Source organism: Filicampus tigris, chromosome 18 (assembly GCF_054856515.1).
Source record: "Filicampus tigris isolate MCC_2025a chromosome 18, RoL_Ftig_1.0, whole genome shotgun sequence".
In the NCBI taxonomy this organism is placed as follows: Eukaryota; Metazoa; Chordata; class Actinopteri; order Syngnathiformes; family Syngnathidae; genus Filicampus; species Filicampus tigris.
Window position 1 is genome coordinate 10715653 of NC_141234.1, and position 23753 is coordinate 10739405.

The 23753-nt window shown below is 41.5% G+C and overlaps 1 protein-coding gene across 7 annotated transcripts in view; it reads left to right on the forward strand.

Moving 5' to 3' along the window:
• The window catches only part of samd12 (sterile alpha motif domain containing 12), an 87145-nt gene extending 65792 nt beyond the window's left edge, over positions 1-21353 (forward strand). For 5 of the 7 annotated variants that reach the window (XM_086014327.1, XM_086014326.1, XM_086014325.1 and 2 more), the window contains one exon: positions 1632-8858. In XM_086014327.1, the coding sequence (XP_085870453.1) occupies positions 1632-1663 (32 nt within the window). In that variant the 3' untranslated portion in view covers positions 1664-8858. Of the gene's footprint in view, positions 1-1631; positions 8859-21032 lie in introns of those variants that run through there. The other 2 variants (XM_086014324.1, XM_086014323.1) reach the window with 2 other exon arrangements.
• The last annotated feature ends 2400 nt before the right edge of the window (positions 21354-23753 follow it).

Genomic DNA, 23753 nt, shown 5'->3' on the forward strand with positions numbered 1-23753 from the left:
TGGTGAAAAGTTTCCATTGTAATCACCAACCTCCGAGGAATCTCTCTGAATCTGCGTCTTGAGTGACAATGTAGTTTGACCAAGTGGTCTTGCCATAGCACAAAAGGGGGAGCTATTATTAAGGTTGACATGCAGACAGCACAAACGGCGGGCCTGTCAAATTGTGCAGGAAGGACTTAAACAGAAATGCAAGGCAAAGAACGCCAATGTCGACTGAGGTAAAGAAATTGCGTCGCGCAATCCAGCCACCAATCCAGCGTCTTTGACGTTTATCCTCATGAGGCCAGACCACGGGGTGGACCCGGGACTGGTCGTAGGGCACACAAGACCAGCAGACATTCATAGTCAAATTCGCATTTATGGGCAATTTAGAGTCTGCAATGAACCAATATTGTATAATGTTGAGATTGGAAGTAATTCAATCAATAATTCGATTCATAATTACTCTGTAATCGTTACTATTCAAAAACATAGCGTGATGGCGTAATTAAATGGAATGTAAAGAATCAAACGGCTTGTGTGTCATGCTTTGATGCTGCAATCCAATTCACTGTGCTGTTCCTTCTGGTTGGATGCAGTCACAAATGAACAAGAATACGACTTGTGCTAACAATGGAACCGACTCAGTAAAATGCTTTAAATTAGTCATTTTTCATAAAGGAAAAAGAATATACGCCTGTAGGTATTGTCTTCGCTGTCTACCTGTGTTGCATCACCATTTGTGTGCATATATTCGGTGCTACTAAAAGCAGGGCTATGACTGCTAATCGTTTTTTTTTTTTTATATAGTTTGTTAGCATTAAGCTAAGCAGAGTTTCCCAAGGCAAGGAGTTTCACTCTTGTTTTAAATATGCTATATGGTGTTCTCTTTGTTTTATGTTTGGCAGTAAACTTCAGCTGCGAGTGGCTTTAAATAGCCCGAAGCCTATTTTTTAATCAGTTGTTAATATTGTCAGTCAGGCACCACTGTATTTGGGGCAACTGGGTGGACTGAGAGTTTTCCAATCTGCTGATCTTGCAGTACACACTTTTGGATCGTATTGTTAAGGGACTGACTGGCACACGTCTGTTTGTTGTCATTGCGCGCGCTGACTGACTTTAAAATAGTGTCACTTATCTCTGTCCGCTTCATTTGTTCCACTCCTCCTCCTGTCTTTACATTTGAAACACTTGTCAAGCGTTTTGTGTTTTCCTGGACACACTGCTGCTCTCACTGCGGCGCCTTGAACCACAAAGATGCTCGCCGCATTGATTTACTATGTGCTATTTTATAATTACGTCCCCTTGCTTTTTATTCGCTCATTCTCTCTTCTACCCCGTTTCTCTTATCTCTCCGCTCTCTCTTCTAGTTTTCTAATTCCATCCCCGTGATCCATTTTTATGCCTCGCTGTGCCCATGCTTGTTATCTCAAGCCCCTTATTTTTTGCCTGTTTGATCTCAAATTCCAAATTTCCTCTCTCATCTACGTCACTTTCTCAGTTTCACTTCCACTCCCCCCACTTTCCTGTGGTAGTCATCACTTCTCTTTTTTCCCCCCCCCCTTTTTTTGTTCTCAACATGTTTTCCTTGCCATTTCCCACAGTTTCAACAGCCCAATGCTTACGTGTGTGTTTTTTTTTCCCTTCTGCAGGCTCCCTGGAATGCGCCCCATCTTCACCGTAAGCCGATGGAGCAATCACCTAGGTACGCAAATGACCACCGCCTTGGCAACCTAAAACCAGACCGCCTGTATGTGATCCCCGGACCTCTTCCTGGACTTTGTGCAGCTCTCTGTGTCAATTCATCCATGGGAAGATTTGGGAACAATCTCATACATTCTTCCCAGCCACTCCTGAAAATCCTCCCACAAGTTCGAACCTGATCTTGCCCTGCAAACCAAACAATGGTGCCAGCATTCTGGAATTTGACCGACAGTTTCCATTGGATAAATCAAATGCCAGTTGGTCCGGATACTTCTAAGAAATCACCTGAAATCCCTTGACCTCAACATTGCATTTGCAAAGCAATGAGAGCTACCGTTAAAACAGTCATTTTCTGCAGTGTTTCATCCCTCACGATAACATGATACTTTATGTATTGTGGCTGGCTATAATTCATCCGAAAAGGCCATTTTGCTCTTACAGTAACACCTTAAAGCCACTCCTTAAAACTGTCACTCAAACTTCATTGTAGCACTTGAAGGTTTATGTTCGCCCTTGGGAAGGCTGGTCCTAATCCAACTTAGGGCTTCTGTGAAGTGGCAAGACAATTACTTGTTCATAAACCCGCCATTCTTCCTCTAATTATATCCTAATAACCACAAAAGGGAGACACATTTTACACAACCTCGCCCATGTGTCAAGCTCTCTCTTAATTCTCCCTCTGTCTTTGCATACAGTAGATGCTGTGGCGTAAACAGTGTTTGACAATGCCTGATGCCCATCTTGCAATTTTTATTTTATGCACTTTAATGCAAAAAAAAAAAAAAGTGGAGCTTCATGAATCCGATTGACTTTGAATTTGTTCCAGTTCCAAAACTATTTGTCCACAATATACAATGTAAATTGGAGTCATTTGTTCTAGACTAAAACTGCTTCCATCATAACATTGTTGATAAGTGTACAGAAATATTTTAAATAACATTGTAACGAATGACACACCTAACGGCCATACAAAAAAAAAAAAAAAAAAAGCACGAAACAATTAAGTTAAGTAAAAGTAACACTACTTACCATTTCAAGAGGCCTATTATACGTGAAATGTAGAGAGATGCGGTCATCTGTTTCAAATTCACCCAACAAATAAGTGAGACAAGTGGACCTATTTTGGTGTACTGTCACCCATGTGTTCAATGTATAAACGGGAGTAACTTCATTTTCGTGCCAGTGCAAGTCTAGTCAACCGCGTTTGGGGCCGTGTTGCACTTCTCTGGGCGTTCGGCGCACGGAATTGCCTTGCCCCCGACTCTCACAAAAATTTGGAAACAGAAGGTAGACTGCACTCGCCGTAAAAATGGGGGCATCTTCATTTTTGTGCCAGGCCAATGGTCGAGTTGAGCGTGTTTGTGAAATTGATTGACGTGCGACGCCTCAGTGGCCCGTTCCTGCCGCGCCCCCAGCGCATCTGCAAATTGAGTTATAAAAAGTAGACTAGATTGTGTGTGGTGGATGCCATCGTATTTCAGTCATATACAGTGGTACCTCTACTTACGAACGTATCTTCATACGAAATTTTCAAGTTACGAAACGCCTCAACAGGAAAATATTGCCTCTTGTTACGAAAGAAGTTTCAGGATATGAAAGGTAAAAATACAGTATGGGCTGCTACTCGCAGAGTTTACTGAACGCAACATACTCACAGCTTCTCTGCCATTGGCTAGCCTAGCATCTTCCTGGCATCCCATTGGCTAAGAGTGACCTCTACCGTATGTGTCAGTAGATAGATATGATAGATATGTGATAGATATGTCTATGCAGCGTCTCGTCATGAGGTGTTCCGATAGTTTTATGTGAATTACAGTATTCGCCATGGAGCCCAAGAAAGTGACAGAAAAACGAGGAGAAGAAAAAAAGAAAATATATATATTTTTTGTCCATACAAACAAAGCAAAAGATAATAGAAAAGTATGAAAAAGGGATGCGTTTGGTTGATGACTGTAGTCTCGACAGTCGCCACGTTATCAAATCAGTTCTTTACAAAACGCCAGGCAAAAACCACTTCTTGGAGACAACATGAACCAAAGAGGGCAAAAAGCCACAAGGACAACAATTAAAAGGTAAATGACCATCATTTTTATTCTTTACTCTTTTCTTTGTATTTTTACATTATGCACAACTCTCATTTATTGTGCAATTACCTACTTGTATCATGTATTTGTTACATGTTTTGATGCATTTTTATGCTTTATAAAACATTTATTTGGGGGGCTTGGAACAGATTAGGGCATTTACATGGAAAATACGTCTCTAATTACAAAATTTTCTAGTTAAGAAATTTCTTCCAGACCCAATTAATTTCGTAAGTAGCGTTACCGCTGTATATGACAACAGTGTAGTACAATCCCTCTGAATCCTTGTAGAAATCAATTAATTGAATTAATTATTAACATTATGAGTTTGTAAATATTTTAAAAGCTCTAACCTGACTGCGCATCACAATTGGGGCTGTGGGGGCCATAAAGAAGTGCATGATCTGGGTCCCCAACACGTACGTGGCCGACTGCATCATCCGCACGGGAGATCTTGCAGTTTATACTGTATATACGCACTTTGAGCGTGCCAATCTCATCTCTCAAACCCCGGCGCGTCAATTTCTGCTCCTGAAATGTCAAGCACTGGTGCCCTTCCACATCCCTGATTTGACCAAACACTCTAAAAATAGTTGGGTTAAAAATAACACCATTTTGGGTCAGAAATGGGCCGATCCACTAATTGGGTCAATTTGATCCAACTTCTTGCATTGTTTTGTACAAACCTACCCCTTTTGTTGGGTTGTTTTCTGCAAAAACAACCGAGAAAGTTGGGTCAAATTGACCAAAGTAGTGGATTAGTCCATTTTTGTCCCATAATTGTTATTTTGAACCCAACTGTTTTTAGAGTGAAAGAAAGACAACTCCACCCATTCGTTAGATTGCGCTTTGAACTAGACTTGCAGTCGGCATGATAATCGAGCCCATGGCGTGTATTACGTCGATACTGTATGGGGCAACCATTGGTGGGACTGTATGACATGAATCCAATTTTGAACTCATTTGAATATGTTTTGCCTTCAAAATCGGCTTTTAAGACCTGGGAGGATGTGCGTCTACTGTACGAAGTGTTCCTTTACAAATTGACACACAGGCATGCTTTTTATATTGTTTTCAGGCAACCGGGATAATTTTGACAATGCTGTCATCTAAATGTGCAATATTTTAAAAACACAAAAATAAGCATTCCCTTTTTTGCTCATCAGTTTGTTGTCATGTAAACTTCCCCTTGATGGGGAAAACAGACACTGAACAAAACAACTCAGTTGGGACTTTTAAAATGAACACTTGTGATTGTGAAAATAAGCATGAAGTAGGACAGAGCATGAGAAGGAAACTCCCGAAGTGTCCCGAAAATCCTCGTCCAAGTAGGCACACAGCGTTGGCAACTAATTCCAAGTTATGACTGAAGCTGAACCGAGGGATGCTCTGACTTGCAATTATTTGCCGTTAACGAGGAGCGAGTAAGACAAAAAGACATCACAGATATCCTTTTTTTCCTGACACATCTCTATATGGCTCTCCTTTATTTATTGTTTTTTCAGCTTCTCCCTCAAACTATTTTTAGGTAGGCTATATTAAAAATAGCAAGGATGGGATGTGACAGCTGTGCCTGTCATTGAAATGTCGCTTTTGTCATATTTATATGAAGAGAATCTCAGGCCTTGTCTACACGTTAGCCGGGTTTTTTTAACAACCGTATATCCTCCCCCCGCCCGCGTTGGAATACAGATTTAAAAAATCGCATCCACACGAAACCGCGGAGGTGCGTTTTTAAACGCATGCCAAGCCTCTGGGTGGCAATAGTTAGCCAAATACTTCCGTCCTTCCACGAAACCAAAAACACGGCGGCAAACTCGTTCGGGAGAACCGGCAAGAGGTCAGAATTGCTTTTAAAACTTTCAACGAGAAGCAGTGGTTGGTTGCGGACAAATAAGTAAGCAAAAAGCGCATCGGGAATGTTTACAACCAACGCAGCGCCGCGAGAATCCATGTTGACTCGCATGAAAACACAAGTCGCGCAAGTGACGTCAAAGCATTGTTGTCGCACGGCGACGACGTAAATCTCCGTCCACAGCAAAACACGTACCCGGAGATATCCGCAGTTATCCGCAAATCTCCACTGCGGCCGGAGTTTTGCGTTTGCGTTTTCACTGAAAAAACTCCGGGGACGTGTGGATGATAGGGCTAACCGCAGGCTTATATCCGGCGTTTTCAAAAACCCCGGCTACGTGTAGACGGGGCCTCAGTTACGTCTACGTGAATGATGGCCGCTCACTGTTATATTATAGTGTATCTTCTTTACTAACCCTAAAAGCACACGTCCGTCATGATACCAAACAACTGTGTCTTGTCTGTGCGTGAGTGTACATTCATTATACTGTATGTAGCAAACAGTGTAACAACTTCTAAATAGCAATCGCAAATATTGATGTACTGGAATGATGTTTGTATTAAACCAAAAAAAGAAAAGAAGAAGCTGCTGACGTCCAGCCAAGCGTATGTTAACATTTTCTCTACGCTATCGGAGCTGTCAATCGAATGTGAAAAGTGGGGGGGGGGGAAATTGCTGCCCGTGAAATTTAACCGGATTCCATTTGTGGACAGGTTCCTCTGTGTCCGGTCATTCATTGTCGGGATATAGCAGCTGCAGACGAATACAACAAAGACCTGCTAGCTGATTGAACAATATTGATTAGTCCTCCAGGACATACAGTCCTCTAAGCATTACAAAAGCCTCAAGGTATGCGTGTGTGTTTTTGTCACACGGCAGTGGAGGGATTTGTTGCGGTCTGGCATTATAACTGATAATGATGCTACTGTCAAGAATTACATTTTTTTTTTTTTTACCTTTTAAAAAGTAAATGCTGATGACCAGACAAAAAGTTTGAGGGTACATTAGGTGTTGTTAGTGGAATATGTTCTATCTGCATATTCTCCCATGGACTTGTCTGGCATTCCCGCACGTTCCTACATGCTACCCTAAAAAGTGGGCAGAGGTGATCCTGAGGAAGTGCCACCAGAGAATGTGCCTGATAAAGAAGTTTGAACTTCTTCTGTCAGCAACAAGATCCTACTTTGATTCTTTCACACCTTCGTCGCGCCTTTCATGTCGTTCCCTATGGTCTGCTGTTACCATTCCATCAAGCAGCCGGAGAGGAGCCACCTGCACAGTTAAGTTGTGCTTGGAACCAGAACAACATAAAAATGCAACATTTACACAACATATTTGGTCGTGTTTGTTAATTACCTTCATAACCTTTTTTTTTAGGGAATTGGATTATTTTTTATCCTTACCCCGGAAAATTGTGAATTTATTTACCAGACGTGTCTTTGATCAGAAAGTGAAAGTCAATACTTTCCTAACTTTATTTCTGAGATCCACCAAATTTGGAAATGTATTTTTTTTTATCTTAAAGACAAGAAACCAATTGCAAGCCAAGTCAAGCATAACAGCCAAGCCATACAGTGTGCTTGGAAGACAACAGACAGAATTAGTGTTAATGTTTTCTCATCATGTTTTAATGCCGGTGCTAGCCAACTGGCATGAAGACAAAGCGTTTCCTTCCATCTACTATTTTTAAGATGCCATTCAAGATAACTATGATATTGATGTAACGATCTTCCTGTAAATGTGTGCTGTTTACTATTTCTATTTGTCAAGGTGTTTCAGTTGCCTTGAGCCACTTGGACTGCTACAGTACTGGAAATTCTGCCTCTTACTCTATTGTACCAATTGTGGCTCATAATAAAATGTGAATGGAATTATATCTATCGCAAGCGCAGGAATGTAGATCAACATGATTGCTCAGAAAGATGTTTTTAAACACATTAGTGTTGTGAATTGAATGACTGCTCTGTCTTGAATATAAAATTACAACTAGAGAAACATTGGCACACGAGCCGCTCCATTTTCTCCTGAATTACCTTTTTTGAAATAACTCAAGCATAAAAGAGAAATGAGTGCATATTTTAAAAGTCTTATCATATTGTTCAAATGCAGTGCCGTTCCAGATCATCACAGCTGCTGAGCGGAATAACTCAATTCCACTTAATTGGTCCGGAGGAAAAAAAAAATATATATATATATATATATATATATATATATATATATATATATATAAATATATATAAATTATGAATGTATCTTTGTTCATCTATTTATGCCAGCGACATAAAGCAACAAGCAGAACAATTTAATGCACACTAGATGGTACAATAAACCTGTGTAACAACCTGTTGTCATTCATACAATAAGTTATGGCTCCCTGTGAGTATATCAGCTTTGTATTCACCTAAACAGGCCCTCATTGTTTCCATATTCATATTTTTTTTTTTCTTTTTTGCTTACATTAGCAGTGTGCTGAGTGATGTTTCTAATGTAAAATGGGTCCCTTAGCTCATTACAGGTTGCGAAACACTGCATGAGAGGTTTACACAGTGCAGGACTAGCAAACGCTCAATGCAAAAGGTGTTAGTTTTAACACTGACAAAGTGCTGAAATGCACCCACAATACCCAGTCTAAAAAAATAACATTTACTAAAGTGTTAAATGTTCAACATCCAACAGTGTGTTACAGCAACAAAATGTAGTGTTGACAATGCAGTAATAACCAGACTTTTCACCCAGGAGGTAGTGGCAACCCGAGACAAGGCATATTTGACTGGATGGTTTAGCATCTCTCTGTGCGTGAACATGTTGACGACTAGTTTTCCATCATAATAATAATAACTCAAATAATATAAAGCCATTTCAAAAAGCACTATAAAAACTAAGAACTAAACCTGCTCTAAAATGAATTGTAACTAAATTTAAAAACAAAATTAATTAAAAATGAAGTATAACGAAAAATCCAAATCATTTAGTATAACCCCGCTAGCAGTTCTCCAGTAAAATAATCTGAAAAAAAAAAAGTATAGAATATTGTGGTAACAAATCAAGCTGATTTCCAGTTAGACATTTTACAGTGTAACATTTGCTAGTCAGACGCTGGACTGCACTCTATTCGTTTACCAATTTTGTGTTAGGCCAGTTCCATTTCCTGTCCTAATGTATTCCACTTGTTCTACCTCTGAACTGTACTGAATATTGCAGCGCCCAAAAAAATAAATAAACCATTAAAACACGAACCATTAAAGCCTTGCTTTTTACTGATCTCTCAAAGTTTACAATTTAGAGACGTCTGAATTTACTACTTAGTGAACATGACGGCCCTTGACCTTAGTGTCCCTTTCATTTCCTTTCAGAAGCAACTTACACAAAAGATCGCCTGATTAATCCTTAAATGAAAAGCATATTCGATTAAAGTAAAGAAATTGAAAGCATGCTTTTAAAAGGGGGCTGTTGGAGCTCGCAGCATGTGCGCACTGTGGTGTGTGTGTGTGTGACAAATGTGAGGGATGAAGCGAAACAGAGATATGACAGAAAATTGCTAACGTTCAGTCCCACTGCCTGCTTTCCTCTCTGGAGACGCGCGACACACACTTTTCAGCACTCTCTTTCTATGTTTTCTTTTTGGTGTGAAATTTACCTCCTCTCAATTTATCCTTTGCCCTCTTTTTTGCTCCGTTTTCAATTTCCATGCATTCACCTTATCCATCACTCATTCCTTGTCCAGTACTCGCTCAGTCTGCCCTCACAACAATCAAAATTACTCACTTGTGGGTATTATTAACTCTGTAATGGACAAATTTGTAGTGTACAATTGTCGGAACAATTTCGTTACCCGATACAAGCTTCAGTGTTTGTCCTTTTGTTATGCTATGTAAAATGACGGATCTGGCTCTGCACCCGAGATTGTGTTTGTTCATTTGATGTTATCTTGTCCATCCGTCGTCCATTATGAAGGGTTTGTGTCAAACACAAGCATGCGTCTGTATGAATTAAATAGTGAAGAGTGTCATGCAAAACAAGGGTTATCTTGCGTGTTCCTTTTATGTTCTTACTCTTGGGAAAGAAAGTTTATGTTGATGCATTTGTCAACCCTGCGTGCATCATCTCTCGCTCCTCTTGTTTGATTCCCCACTATTGTTTTTTTTGTTGTTTTTTTTTTTGCCTCTCTCCAACCTTTGCCGTTTTTACATACTTTTATCCTTCGGTTAGTGATCTCTTTGCTTTTTGTCCTGCTATGTGTCTTTCATCTATATCCTCTACTTTTGCATCTCCCTTTCATCCCACTTCTCACTGATCCCTTCAATATGTCTGTTAAGACTACTCCTTTTCCAAGGCGGTGGATGTTGCTTATTTTGGCAAGCATCCGCTGATATCTCTCTGGGCTTTGCGTGTCAGTGTCTCAGTGTGTATCATTATCTTGACACGTGTCAGCATCTGCGTCTGGAGGCGTCAATGCACCCCGGCTTCTTTTTTTTTTTTTTTTTATATATATGTACATACAGTTATCTTCCCAGAACTTTGCACACATGTAAGTGGGCATCAGGAGAGCGTCTCCTCCAACTGAGGAACTTAAGCCGTCTTATCAGGCTTCTTCGCTGTGTGTTGATTCTGTATAGATGGAGCTGACATCCACCCGCCTGTGAACTCCCCGGTCCCTTCTCTCTGCCAGCTGCTCATCTCCAACAGATAGTTTTCAGGGAGGTTTAATCTTGGCAGCTTTGCCACAACCAGTGTCAGCACTGCAGAGGATAATGCTCATCCATCCCTCTGACTTTCTGTGGCAGCCTCTTGAACTTTCAAGAGAAAAACACTGTCTGCTGCAGGTTGCTATGGGGCTGCTATTGTTGCCGTGCAATATGAGCATGTGTATGTAGGCTAGAGTCTAGTAACCGTGGGGCGGTTTGATATACCGCCCACGGTTTAACAGGTCAAAGCCGAATGTTGTGTTTGCTCATGTTAGCATTAGCATTGGCTAATAGTGTTACTCAAACGTTCAACAAAGTGGTCAACATGGGCACAGGGGAGAGTTGTTGATTTGGGATTTAACTCGCACAGTAAAAAAAAAAAAAAAAATATTCATTTGCATGGTTATGAAATACTTATAGATTTGTAAGTGGCTGTAAAATGTTAGACAATAACATCGCCATAACAACCCATTTTGACTCCCTTCAAAAATGTCATCTTGAGGTTTTCAGAGCGGCTGCCAATTACGGGACTCTAACCTCGACAAGGGGTTGCACCACGCTGCTGGGAAATGACGGCCATGCGTCCCATGGTGCCGGTTCAATTGGGCAGCCAGACATTGGCGACAAGAAAGCATGCAAGGCAGCTCGACATCAAGAGTATTGTTAGTCACAATGTTTATGTGCCAGACGGTTTCAAAGGAGGAAAAAGGGTGCAGTGATGATCAAATTTATCTTGCACTACAAATAAACGCGAGCGAGATCCTGAGGAAATGTTTTTTTCGAAGCATGTGCATGTATTTGCTCTGGTTTCTCCACAGGTAGGTCAGTTGAGAAAATAAATCCCCCGCACCCACCCCCAAGTTTCCCCATATGTTCAACCATGATGGAAAAGACCACAGCAGAACTTGGAGGCTTAAAGCCAGCAGGCACCCCTGGTAATGGAGTGGTGCTGTGAGCGTGCTCGTTAAACAGCCTTTGGTCCAAGGCTAATGACATCCACTGGCATGTTTCCTCTCTCCACAGCTGTATCTCTCACCCTTAATCTCCTCTCTTTTCACTTTCACTCCACCTCCAGCATTCTTTCTCCCGGTGCTTTTTTTTTTGCCGGTGCTTTTTTTTTTTTTTTTTTTTTTTCTTCTCTCCCTCCTCAGACTTTTTGCCACCATCTGCCTCTCTCCTCCTCTCTCTGCCTCCCATCCGTTTGGATGAGTGGTGGGGTGTAGGGGAGAGAGGTTCTGTCACACTTGCCTTCTAATGAGCAGTTTCTCTGCATGCCGCCAGTTCTGAAAGAGCCAAAATAGCAGAAACATTTCACTCTGCTGGGCCTTGATGTGTCAGCTCTGAGTGACTGCTTTTATGGCTTTAATCTGGATTGATCCCATGTTGAGGGGGGGGGGGGGACTACTGAACAGGAGAAATGATGTAACATGCAGCCTTTGGGAGAAATTGATTAATCTTGTTTTATGTTGCTCGCAGAGGAAGGGCAGTGAAACGTGGCGCTATTCGTTTCCCAAGGGTTTAAAGTACATGTTTTTTGATGGCCTCCCTTTCAACCACAGAGGATGAGTCCATATTCATTTGGAAACAGTTCCCTCACCATGGCCCCCTACCTGCATGGACAGCATTTGAACTTAGGGTATTTTCAGTGTCCTGGCAAATGACATGACAAATACATTAATGGCCTAATTTGCTCCCTTCCTTTCTAGAATTATGACCGGACAACACATGTTGAACCTTTGAGCCATTTTGACCAGCTCTTTAGGGGCATCACGAGGCTTCCCATGGCCAGCCGAGAGAGACAGAGAGAGTTTATATAGCGTCTTCTGGGTCGTACCCGGAACCTCCTTTCAGTCTGGTATGCCCAGAACACCTCACCTGGGGGGCATCCAAACCTGATGCCCGAGCCACCTCATCCGGCTCCACTCAATGTGGAGGAGCAGGGGCTTCACTCCGAGACCCTCGCGGATGACTGAGCTTCTCACCCAGTGCCTAGGTGAGAAACAGTACACCCTGCGGAAGAAACTCATTTCGGACACATGTATCCACAAACTTGCCTGCGAATATTCTTATTGATCCAGGTCATTTCATTGTCAGGATATTGCAACGATCACAACTGGACTGTTATGGTTGTGGTAAAAGGCATTTTTGACTCTCATCTGAGCAGACTTACATGCACATAGGCTAGATAGACTAGTCAAGTTCTGGTGTGGAAACCCAACTAATAACTAATCTCCCAAGTTAGCAGCACACAACAACCGTGACTGATGTCACGCTCACAAAAATGTATTTACAGAAAACAATTACTATACCGACTCAAGTACAAATCAAATCGCAGGCAAACTGCCTGGGGAAAATTCGGGGGGAAAACAGAAGACGCTTGCAAATAAGGCAAGGAAAATGTACAACGCAAAATCACCTGTCACAACGGGATCAGGGCCACGCCAATTCGAAAAATAAACCAAAATGCTGTACGAGATAATCAACACAAAATTTCTATAGGCTACTCGACAAAAAACACGCGGACAAAAATACTAGTAGCAAAATCTAGGTAAGTCACGAACATTCACTTGGCGCAATGACAGTAAGCAAGGAGAATAGTCTGAGGCCGCAGTCCTTTTAAAGCCCCTGATTACTGATGCTGAACAGGTGCGGCGCCGAAGGACACGCCCCCCCCCAATCAGCCTCCTGACAGGAACACAAAACAGAATCATGACATGGTTAAATGTACCCGATGTTAGAGATGGTGTAACTAATTTTAACGTTAGTGTTCTAGGGTTAATGTAGTTTTTTGTTTTTTTTAATCACGTTTCATGCCGTATGAGTAACTTAACTGGCATTTTATTATTAAAGGCGAAATTACTCACACTCGGTCAAATCACCTCCACGCACATGTATGTGTGCCGGATTTGCACCGGTTATGAAAATAGAGCCCATAATGTTTTATTAAAGATAGAAAAGGCTTGAGTTCCTCAATTGGGACTGTGATGACATGTTTATAACGTGTAAGATAGTTCTGTAAATGTGATATAGGGGAGTCTTTAGGAGGCACAAAGAGATTTATCCTATTGAGGATACACAGTACAGAGAATGAATGGGTGGCTGCTTACACGCCCAGTATTATTCGTAAATATTTTATTATGCATAATTGGTCAAATCCAAGCATAAAAAAATCTGTAAATTTGCGAAGTTGGCTGACTTGTGACGTCTCCTGTTTGAGCTGCGCAATGCTTGGTACAGCCGTGTTACCAGGCTGGTGAGCAGCATGAACAGAAGGTGCCATGTTGTGTCTTTGTGTGCAGCATTCACACGCACACACAACGCTCCTGACCGTTTGTTAAAAGGATTAAAATTACAACTGGGGGTTGTTTCTTCCATGTTAGTGATACGACTACTGTCATCCAGTCCACCAAATAAGAATAAGCTGTTTGGCATAGGAGGTAAAGATTTATCCCATTTAACATGGGCGCAACAGACATTCTCAGTTGTGCTGCTCATTCCACAAATACGAGCACCTTGGGGTATCATTTCAAAATGCAAGAGTTATTTGCATTGTTCTTGGCATGTACATTTCTGAACTTATTATTCGATGTTCCTGTAGTTCGGTATTGCTTAGGATTGAAATAATGAGAAATACATGTTTTGGGAAATGCTTTTGCGTTGGTGTTTTCTGAGTATTTGTTTTTCCTTTTGGTTTTTTTTGGTATCTATCTTTAGATCATGTATGCATACTTGAGGGTTTGCGCCTGAACACGGAGGCACCAGAGATGTGAGATTGTCTTTATCAGTATAAAAACTGGAATTTTATCCAGTCACATGCCACGACAAAACCGCATCAATTCCAAGCAACAGTTCCAGATGACGTTAGTCTCCACGCCGGTCAGGCATAAAGCTACACCTGAAAATCAAGTTCCCTTTATGTTCCATTTTTTTTTGGGGGGGGGGGGGGGGGGGGGGGGGGGTAATATGATCTCTAAGAACAAAAGTGGCAATTAATCAACAATTGTGTGAAAACATCTCTAAATTTCTGGGTCTCTGTATTTCAGGTTTCATGACTCTATCACACGACTGGGGAAAAAAAAAAAGATATTTCCAGTTCTGATAGCAACGCTTGAGCTATTTCAAAGGCCTCATTTGCCTCATTGACTGAGGTTGCAGGTGTATTGATTGACTGGGTGTTTTTGTGCTGTCCTCTCTGGAGGATGAGAAAGATTATGTTGGAGCAGTGTGATGTTGTTGACACTCCCTGTTCAGCTCCAGGATACCAAGCCTGCCAAGTGTGTGTCAATGAAGGAGTTTGTGGGTCATGTGTGCGAGTGTCTTTGTGAATTTCTGTCATCTTGGAGTCGGGGAGCTGCTGGTTCCATCTGGCAGCCCTTGCTTCCAGAGTGCTCAGTGGTGTCAAACTTGGCACAAATTCTCTACCATGACAGCTGGGACATAATGCCAAGCAAGGCCCAGAACTCGCAAATGCACTGCAGCATATTACACATTTTCAAACATGTCCAGACCGCGAGAGGCCAAAGATTACTGCATGGGATGGGGAAAAGGGCCAGTCACATAAACCACCACAACTCTAAAGTATGCACTTATTTAAAGCATATATTATTCGTATTAGATCAAAATATGTTTAATATTCAAGGTATTTACCAGTTTTGTCCTCTTCATTTATAAAATACAATTCTGAAGACGTAATACACAGCGGAAAGTCAAACGTCCATCTTAAAAATGTTAAACGCTACAGAGCCAGCGTAACCTTGAGCTTTGACCACTAAAATGTAATCAATTCTTCCAAGTATCCATGTCAGTGTTTGCAAATTGCCAAGCGTTCAAAAGAACGTGAGGTCAGAGTGACCATGATTCTGTTCCATCCTTGAGGCAACATTCATTTGAAAAATTAGAATAGTAATGAAAAACCAACAAAAGCGTTTGCAAGTGAGTGGACTTGCCGAAAGCATTTCAGAAAACCCGTGGTGTGAAATCAACTAATGTAAGTATGCTCAAACTAACAAAGAGCTTCTATGGATGTGAAAGATTCCATTAGCATGCCATGTACTAATGGAGTCAAGTATTTTGTGAGGAAGGCCAGCCACTCAACAACTATGCAATGACGAATACAGGATGAGACTGCAAAAATATGAATAAAAAATAATGAAATCAATACATCAGGACAGGACAGGACATTTGCTGCAGATACACTTTTTTTGTGCTGTTGCTAAAAATTAAAGAGCGGGCGAAACAAAAACCTGTGAGCCGCAATCTTCTGTGGACATAATGTCATCCCTTCTGGTCTCTGAAGAGAAAACACACAAGATCAGGAAAAAAAAAACCTGATATAGCCCAGACCATGAGAACACAAATTTGGACCATACTAAGAGGATGGCCTGAAAAAAGGCAAACATTTCCAGTGCAGTACAGCACTGCTGAATGTCTTGAACAGAACTGACTGTTGCGTGACATCATATTCAAAAGGAACATGTTTGTTATTACACCTGCAATCAGAGAGGACAATGTTACAAATGAGACACAAAGTGCATTTGGGATAAGAAAAATGAAACAAAAGGACAGAAAAAAAAATCCATGGCCCACGATTGAACTCAGACATCATCCATACAACAGCTTTTTGTGACACCTGTGCCCACATGCCCATATTACAAAGTACAAATTAATTCGATTCAATGCAAAGGCAAAACTGATATAATGTTTGCCGACTACTACTCTTACCCATCCAGAAGTCACAACACTAATGTCAACCTCCAGCAAAGCCCTCATAGCTTTTCTAATACTGTATTTTCAAGATACGGAGTCCTACATGAACAGTTTTCAGATAATGGACAACTGTTTTTCAGCTGCCGGTTTGAAACATTTGCAAAAGAGTCAGGTTCTTGCCACACATCAAGTCCAAACAACCCAAGGTGAAATGAGTTTGCAGAGAGCTCAGTTAAGATCATAAAAAGACGAATGAAAAACAGCTCAAGATAGAAAAGTGGATTTTCAGAGGAGTTTATTGGTCTAACAGGAGCCCACCACTGCAAAATAGCCTGACACCTGTTCAGTGTTGATGGGAAATCGTATTCGCAATAACCAGCACGACTTGCTAAAAGGTCATGGTAAAGTTGGTTATGAATGTTTTATATTTAGAAAAGAACGTCTTGATGCTAACTCTTAAGATGAGGTAAAATGAAACAAATCTTGCTATGTTTATTTTCGGTCTTTGAATTATGCGATATGTGCGAAGGAAGAAGAAAGAATTGAGATGGTATTTCATTGCTGTTTCTGGTTTGTTTCAATGAGAAACATACGAGAAATTCCAGTGTGTACTGGAGGCCTCCTCTATATGTATTGTTCACTTCCTGTCATCAATTTTGGAGTGGTTTCCCGTTCTTGGCAATAACAATGTGCAGACATATTTTTCTCATCTGATTGATATAGTCTTCACAGTGTTCCATATGGTACTTTTTTGTTGTTGTTGTTGCTGTTTTTATATTCCAGTCCCAACTGGTTCATTGCCAATATTGAGTTATTTTGTCAGCTTTTTGCAGACCATGCCTCACGAGACATAACCAAGAAATGTTGAGGAAAAAATTCACGTGTGTAACATTAATATAGTTTCTTGAAAAAAAAAATAAAAATAAGCATCAAACAGCTACAGCTCATTCAGAACGTTGCAACTTGGGTTCGGACCAGAACAAAGATATCAGAACATATTACTCCCATTCTAAAGACTTTACGTTGGCTCCAATTAAGCTAATAATAGACTTTAAAGTTCTGCTACAGGTCTATAAATCTCTGAGCGGTTTCGGCCCTGAATACATTAAAGAAATGCAAATGAAATTTTAACCCAGAAGTACTCTGAGGACTCGGTTCAATTAGTGGAGCCCAGAGTTCAAAGCACACATGGTGAAGTAGCATTTAGCTGTTATGCTGCACACAAGTGGAATATAAAATGCAAAAATAAATGCTTTTAATCCAGGTAAAATGCTATGTTACCCCCCCCCCCCCATACATGTGATTGAGGTCTTTTAAAGCATAAATAAATCTGCTTTGCCTTGCAGTGCCTTTCACCAAAGACCCCAAATATCCTACATCGCGTCACCCTCGTGGAGCTGATAAAATGTGCATGAGCTCAGAACAAGCTGTTGTACCAATGCTCTTGGTAAATATGTATCATAAAACAAGTATAACATGCGTGCCTGCGAATATCTGGCAACCAGTTCAGTGACTCAACCAAGACCCTAATGAGGACAAGCACTACAGAATGTGGTAAAAGGATCTATGAAAAGCAACACGCAAACAAGCTATTTTAACGTCAGGTTGTAGTATTGAGTTTATTTTGGAGTAGGTAGATGCCGGTGCACTCAATCTTCTTTCAAATACAGCATAGAAAAACATACTTGACTATTATGTATGATACAACAAAGAATGAATGTCATTTGTAATACTTCTACAACAACCATCTCTCAATATAAGTCATTGCTAAGTTCTTATGTTATGGAAATGAAGAAATTAGAATTCTGCATTACATTTGTTCGGTGAGCCTCAAAGTTGAAATAATGCAGACGTCATTTCTGCGCTGAGATGCAAGATAAACAGGACCTCTAAAACAAGGAATCAACCTATTTCCAACTCAGCTGCGCGATAGGAGTAGGCCTATGCTCCATCTGCACAGCATCCGGCCTCAAAAACATTACTGCCACCATATCTAACGTGGAAAAAAGAACCTCAGCAGGAACCCAAGCACATTAGAACTGCAGTGCGTGTTATCACCCTGATATGTTTTGACAGCTCAGAGTCGCTCAATATTAAACTCTACTGAATATGGAGTAAAAACAGCTGGGCCACGAGGTTACATCCACATTTCAGGCCTTGCTCTCTTGATCATGCGCGCTCACCCACAATTGCATTCATACATACTGTAGATTCACGAGGGTATTCAATTTTTACACAGCCGCCCACACCTTCACTGTGAATAACTCTCTGGCACTGGGAAAACACTTGTGTAATTGCAGATCCAGCCTTAAATCAACAATTTCTGGTCACCTCAAATGGGACGTATTAGGGGGAAATGACATTTTATTGTTCGTGCACAAATAGCTGGGTGTCTGGACCGTGCGACCACCCACCGAGTGTGAAATTACCAAGTAGCGTCTGCTATCTGCCTATTTCTGAAAATGTGCCCGTGAGTGAGGCGCTCTGCAGTTCTGCCTCACTATTGTGAAACAGCGGCGCTAATAAACATGACCACGCCCACAATGGGTTTTTGCCAGCCAGTGACATGATCAGCAAAGTTGGGTGAAGTTCCAGAGTGAATTAGCTGGAGATATTTGCGTTTGCCGAAGTCACCGCGCCAAACCTCAACATTAACTGACAAGTGGGCGGCTTGCTGATAAAATGTAATCAGTGCCAGTGCAATAGCTAGCCGCTAAAGTGGCTTGATTTGAGCAAGGCATTTGGTGAATGAAATGTGATATTCAAAAATGCATAATAAGTCTCTTTTAAAGTCATAGCTTTATAACTTTTTTTTGATTGGCTTTTGATTCTTACGCCCATCTCACACCGCGTGATGCTGCCGAACCCGACCCGTCGCAACAAAATGACCACTCACCCCTGCACAATGAGCGATTTGATCCATGGATGCCCTACCACATTAAACGGCCATCCTGCATAGCCTTTTGAGGCTGCACATACACTGTATTGCACTTTATTACTTTTATTAAACCATAAAAAGATAGTGACAAAGTGGTGGGTTGCTACAAAGAGAGGATGTGGGTGAGTCTCTGCCACTTATGAAAACTAGTTGCCAAACCCCATATACACTCTAAAACAGTTGGGTTAATTCATTCACTGCCATTGACGAATTTACTTGTCTTTTCACAAGAGGGTCTGAAAGAGGGTCTGAAAATGTCTGGCAGTGAATGAGTTTAAAAATAACACAATTTTAGGTCAAAATGGACCGATCCACTGATTGGCTCAATTCGACCCACCTTCTTACGTTGTTTTGGACTAAACAGCCCCATTTTGGGGGGTTGACAACCCATTTTTGAAAAGTTGGGTAAAATTGACCATAGTAGTGGATCGGTCCATTCACTGGCCAAAATTGTGTTATTTTTAACCCAACTGTTTTTCGAGTGTACTTACTGTGCGAGTGTTCAGTAGGGTTCTGCCGCATCGGCCGTAGTGCAGCAGGCCTTAATCTTCTTCAATGCAGATTGGTGAGATTGGTGAGAACCAGCCAGTCATTCGCAAATAGGCCTACTGTAATCCTCAGAGAGATTATAAAAATGGTATGATATATATATAGCATCCATCAAAAATTGTTAAACACTCTATTAAGGCTCAAGCTGATGAATTGCAGGTACAAGGGACGGCTCTATTTACTGTATCTAGGTTACGCTGTACCCAATTCCCCATTTTGTTGCGCAATCTCGAGCATGCAAGCCGAAGTCTACTTCAATTTACTGTGGGCAAAAGCAGGATGATGGAAGAAACCCCAAATGATCTACTTGCTAAGACTTGTGGATCAAAAAGAAGAAAGTAATTACACGTACATGCGCATTAAGACTTTTTAGCATAAATAATGAAACACAAGTGCCTGTGTGTCACCGTCCAAAGGTTAAATGAGGCATTCGCGACGTTGTCATGTGGGGAGTTTTGCTTTTAGCATCAAAGCTGCAGATCATTATGGTCTGTCTGATGTTGACTGTCTTCGGGCTGAAATGACAGATTTCTTTGTTGGTTTGTCAATTCATCACTTTAGTGTCTAGTTAAACATCTCTGTGTGTGGCATTTTGAGCATGACATCAACACCTTCTTGGAACTTCAAGTAAGTGGAATCTTTTAGTCATCTATTGTCTACTTCCTCCCCCAAAAAAGGTTTCCCCCGATTAAGTGGAAACAATGGATAGTAACAATGGAATATAATCACAACACGTTGATCCAATTGGTGAATTTCGTAATTTGGCATGTCATGTCCTCATTTCAAGGAAATAATTTCAAAGTTATTTCCTTTTGGGGAATCTTCCACCCTGCCTCAGGGATGTACTGTGTACGCCTACGGTATGAGCTTTTAAACATCATCCATTTCTTTTTACTGCCTTTTTTACCCTTTTGTGTTCATTTTGTATTTTCTTTGTTCTCATGAAAAAAGATTTTCTGTCCACATCCCCTAAAAGTAGCTCGAGAGCTTTTCATTTCCTTTTTCATCCGCTGTAACTTCAAATGTGATTTTGTTTTTGTATGAAAGGAATATTACATCAACGCTGGAAAGAATCAAACGAGTACAATGATGAGAAATAGAATTGAAACATTAGGAGAAAAAAAGTTGTCAAGAAAACAATGACTTCAGCAATGGGAATTGAGTTATAGGAACTGCGGTTTTCATGCGATAACTGAGGATAAGCGAACCCTGATTTAAACCACTTTTCCCCTTAAGGCCTTAGCAACAAACTCGAAGTATGTTTCATGAACATTTTAAGGTCGCCTCAAAATGTGTCACTTTCACACACTCGATCTATCTGTCCTCAAGATAATATATTCATGGTCCTAATGATGCAGCATAGCCAAATTATCATTTTGGTTAATTCCTGACCTTGCTCGTGGAGACTGCCGTACTCTGAGGCTTGTGGTTTGATTGATTCAGGATCATTAGGCAAGTGGCAGCAACTATAATTTGTATTGGAGTCCACTCCTGCTTATCTCAATTTTTATTCAATTTTCCTTTTTCAATAGTGGTACAACAAAAAGCCCAGGTTTGAAGGTGTCCCAATGTCGCAAAGGTTTATGGCTGACCTTGGCCAGAGGATCTCCAGTGGGAAGAATCGCTTTACTCTGCCACAGAAGGGATGGAACAGCTGGAAATTGGAAAGCACGGATCATCCATCTAAACTCAGCTCATGCTGGACGCCGCGCACAGGAAATTGACATGGAAAATTCAAGGTTTGATCTGTGTGCCTCATTCTCTAGGCCTGCATACATCAAGTTATCTTTTCGATGTGTCTCGGTGCAATTTGCGACAGGTATCCGTTATCAGAGCTGGGCATTCCGTCTATGTGGTGGACCGGTCCGTCTAATCCGCCTATGACGGATGCCCGTTTTGCTGACGGTTGATGAATGACGGGAACATTTTTGAAATGGATGGACTAAGCATATAGTCGGGAGCCCATTTAATCCGTCTTTCGTCTGTAGACTGTCTTTAGTCTATTTTTCGCAACGAGGCTTCGTTGACCACGGCGAGGAACAATAGTGAGTTGTTGTTGCTTGGGGGATAGCTTTGAGTGAGGGAACAGGCTGTGAACATGCTTCCATGGCGCAATGAGTCACTGTGAGTCACTCTTTCTGTTCAAATATTGGCCAGAGGGGTTGGGGCTGCTATTGAAGTTAGCATTCGAAATCGCTGACGGAAGCATGTTTAAAATCAAAGGCAGACCGGCCTAGCAATTCAGTGCAACTTAATGGGGAGTTCTTTGTCAAAAGTACACCTTTTTTTTTTCTTTTTCATCTTGCCCAAGATGGTCAAGCGTGGCTGAGGTTATGTTAATTTCACTCCACATCAGTATGTTTTTGGCTCCTCTGTTTTGTCATCTTCAAAATAATCCAAAAGTGTTGCACCCTCTTAAGTGCAGTGTGAAAAGGGCTTAATTGTGTTGTTTTCTTGATTCTATTTAGCTTTCTTCATGATGACAACAGATTGCATTTCAAAATACATAATATACGTATAATGTATGCGGCACGGTGATCGACTGGTTAGCACGTCCGCCTCACAGTTCAGAGGTCGTGGGTTCGATCGCGGCCCCGGCCTCCCTGTGTGGAGTTTGCATGTTCTCCCCGGTTTTCTCCGGGTACTGCGGTTTCCTCCCACATTCCAAAAACATGCATGGTAAGTTGATTGGACTATCGAAATTGCCCCTAGGTGTGATTGAGAGTGTGGTTGTTTGTCTCTGTGTGCCCTGCGATTGGCTGGCAACCAATTCGGGGTGTCCCCCGCCTACTGCCCGAAGACAGCTGGGATAGGCTCCAGCACGCCCCGCGACCCTTGTGAGGAGAAGCGGTATAGATAATGGATGGATGGACGTATAATGCATTATGTATGATACAAAATACTAGCATTTTAGTGCACATTTCAAACGTTGTAGCCATAGGGCATATTACGTAAGCTAACCTTGAGTTGAAATGGACACCAAGCGGTGTTGAAAATTAATATATGGATTTGTCCTGTGGCTGACTGGCAACCAATCGAAGGTGTACCCTGCCAAAATGTACCCTGACTCCTTTTCAAGGCTCCCAAAAAATCGGTAAGCTCATACACACGCAAAATGACGCATTTCCATTATCCATTCCATCATCCATTTTTCGATGCCATTTTTCCCCATTACGATTGCGGGTGAGCTGGAGCTCATCCCAGCTGACTTTGGTTGAGGAGTAGGGTACATCCTGTACTGGTCCTCAGGCAATCGCGTGGCATGGCGCTTTTCTCCTTTCCATAATTTATACTTTCTTTCACCGAATGAACAGCACAAACTTCCTTTGCTTTTCCGGAAGCGTAAGCTTGAAGTAATGTCACCATACTTCCTGGGGCCAGTGTAAAGCATGAGCGATTTGTTCAAATGCCCTAAGGAATAATTCAATTTTAGCAAAGGGGAAAAGTAAAACAAGTGGGTGAACATTCTCCAACACTGCTACTGGTTGCTCTAGTATCTCAAGATGCTAAATAGCAGGCTTGAAAGTTGACATAAGTGAGGTTTGGCATCACTGTGGACATGTTTGAATTTGAATTTGTCTGGCTACACCTCCATCAAATTCACCAAAACACAAAACATTCCAGCAGACGTTAGGTTTTGTCAACTTTCAGCCATCAAATTGTCAGGCGTGCCAAGAGCGCGGAAAGAAAACGCCCTCCGGGCCTCGGTCTGCCGGAACACCCAGCATGGCGCAGAATGTCTGCCAAATTTCCAGACATGGTAAACAAGGCTTGCACCGGCACGAAAATCAAGATGCGGCAGTTTTCACACCCGGATATAGAATATAGAGCCATTTATCTCTATTGAAAACTGGCTTGACATTCCCAAAACATGCAGACTGCAATACATAACGAATTCCCGGACGACCCCCCCAAATATGTTACCACTATTTCCACCAAAAATAAAGCAAAGGGATCATTGTGATCGCAAGGACTTTGTGGCAAAGGTAATTTCACAATCCTGTAAATGTTTGCTCGTTGGGGACTTTGTCACCAAAGAAAGTGTTTTGAATGTTCTGTTAATTTACCCAAGGCTATGTGTCATCACATACACACAGATCTTAGTGACTGATGGGGGGAAAAAAAACTCCCTAATTACACACACATTTCATCAAACTTCATTTACAGCTCAGCAGTTCTCCGTTTTACTGTCTCTTCCTCTTCACTTGTTCAATGTAGAATAATCTTTTCCTCCTCATGCTTCATGCGCTCCC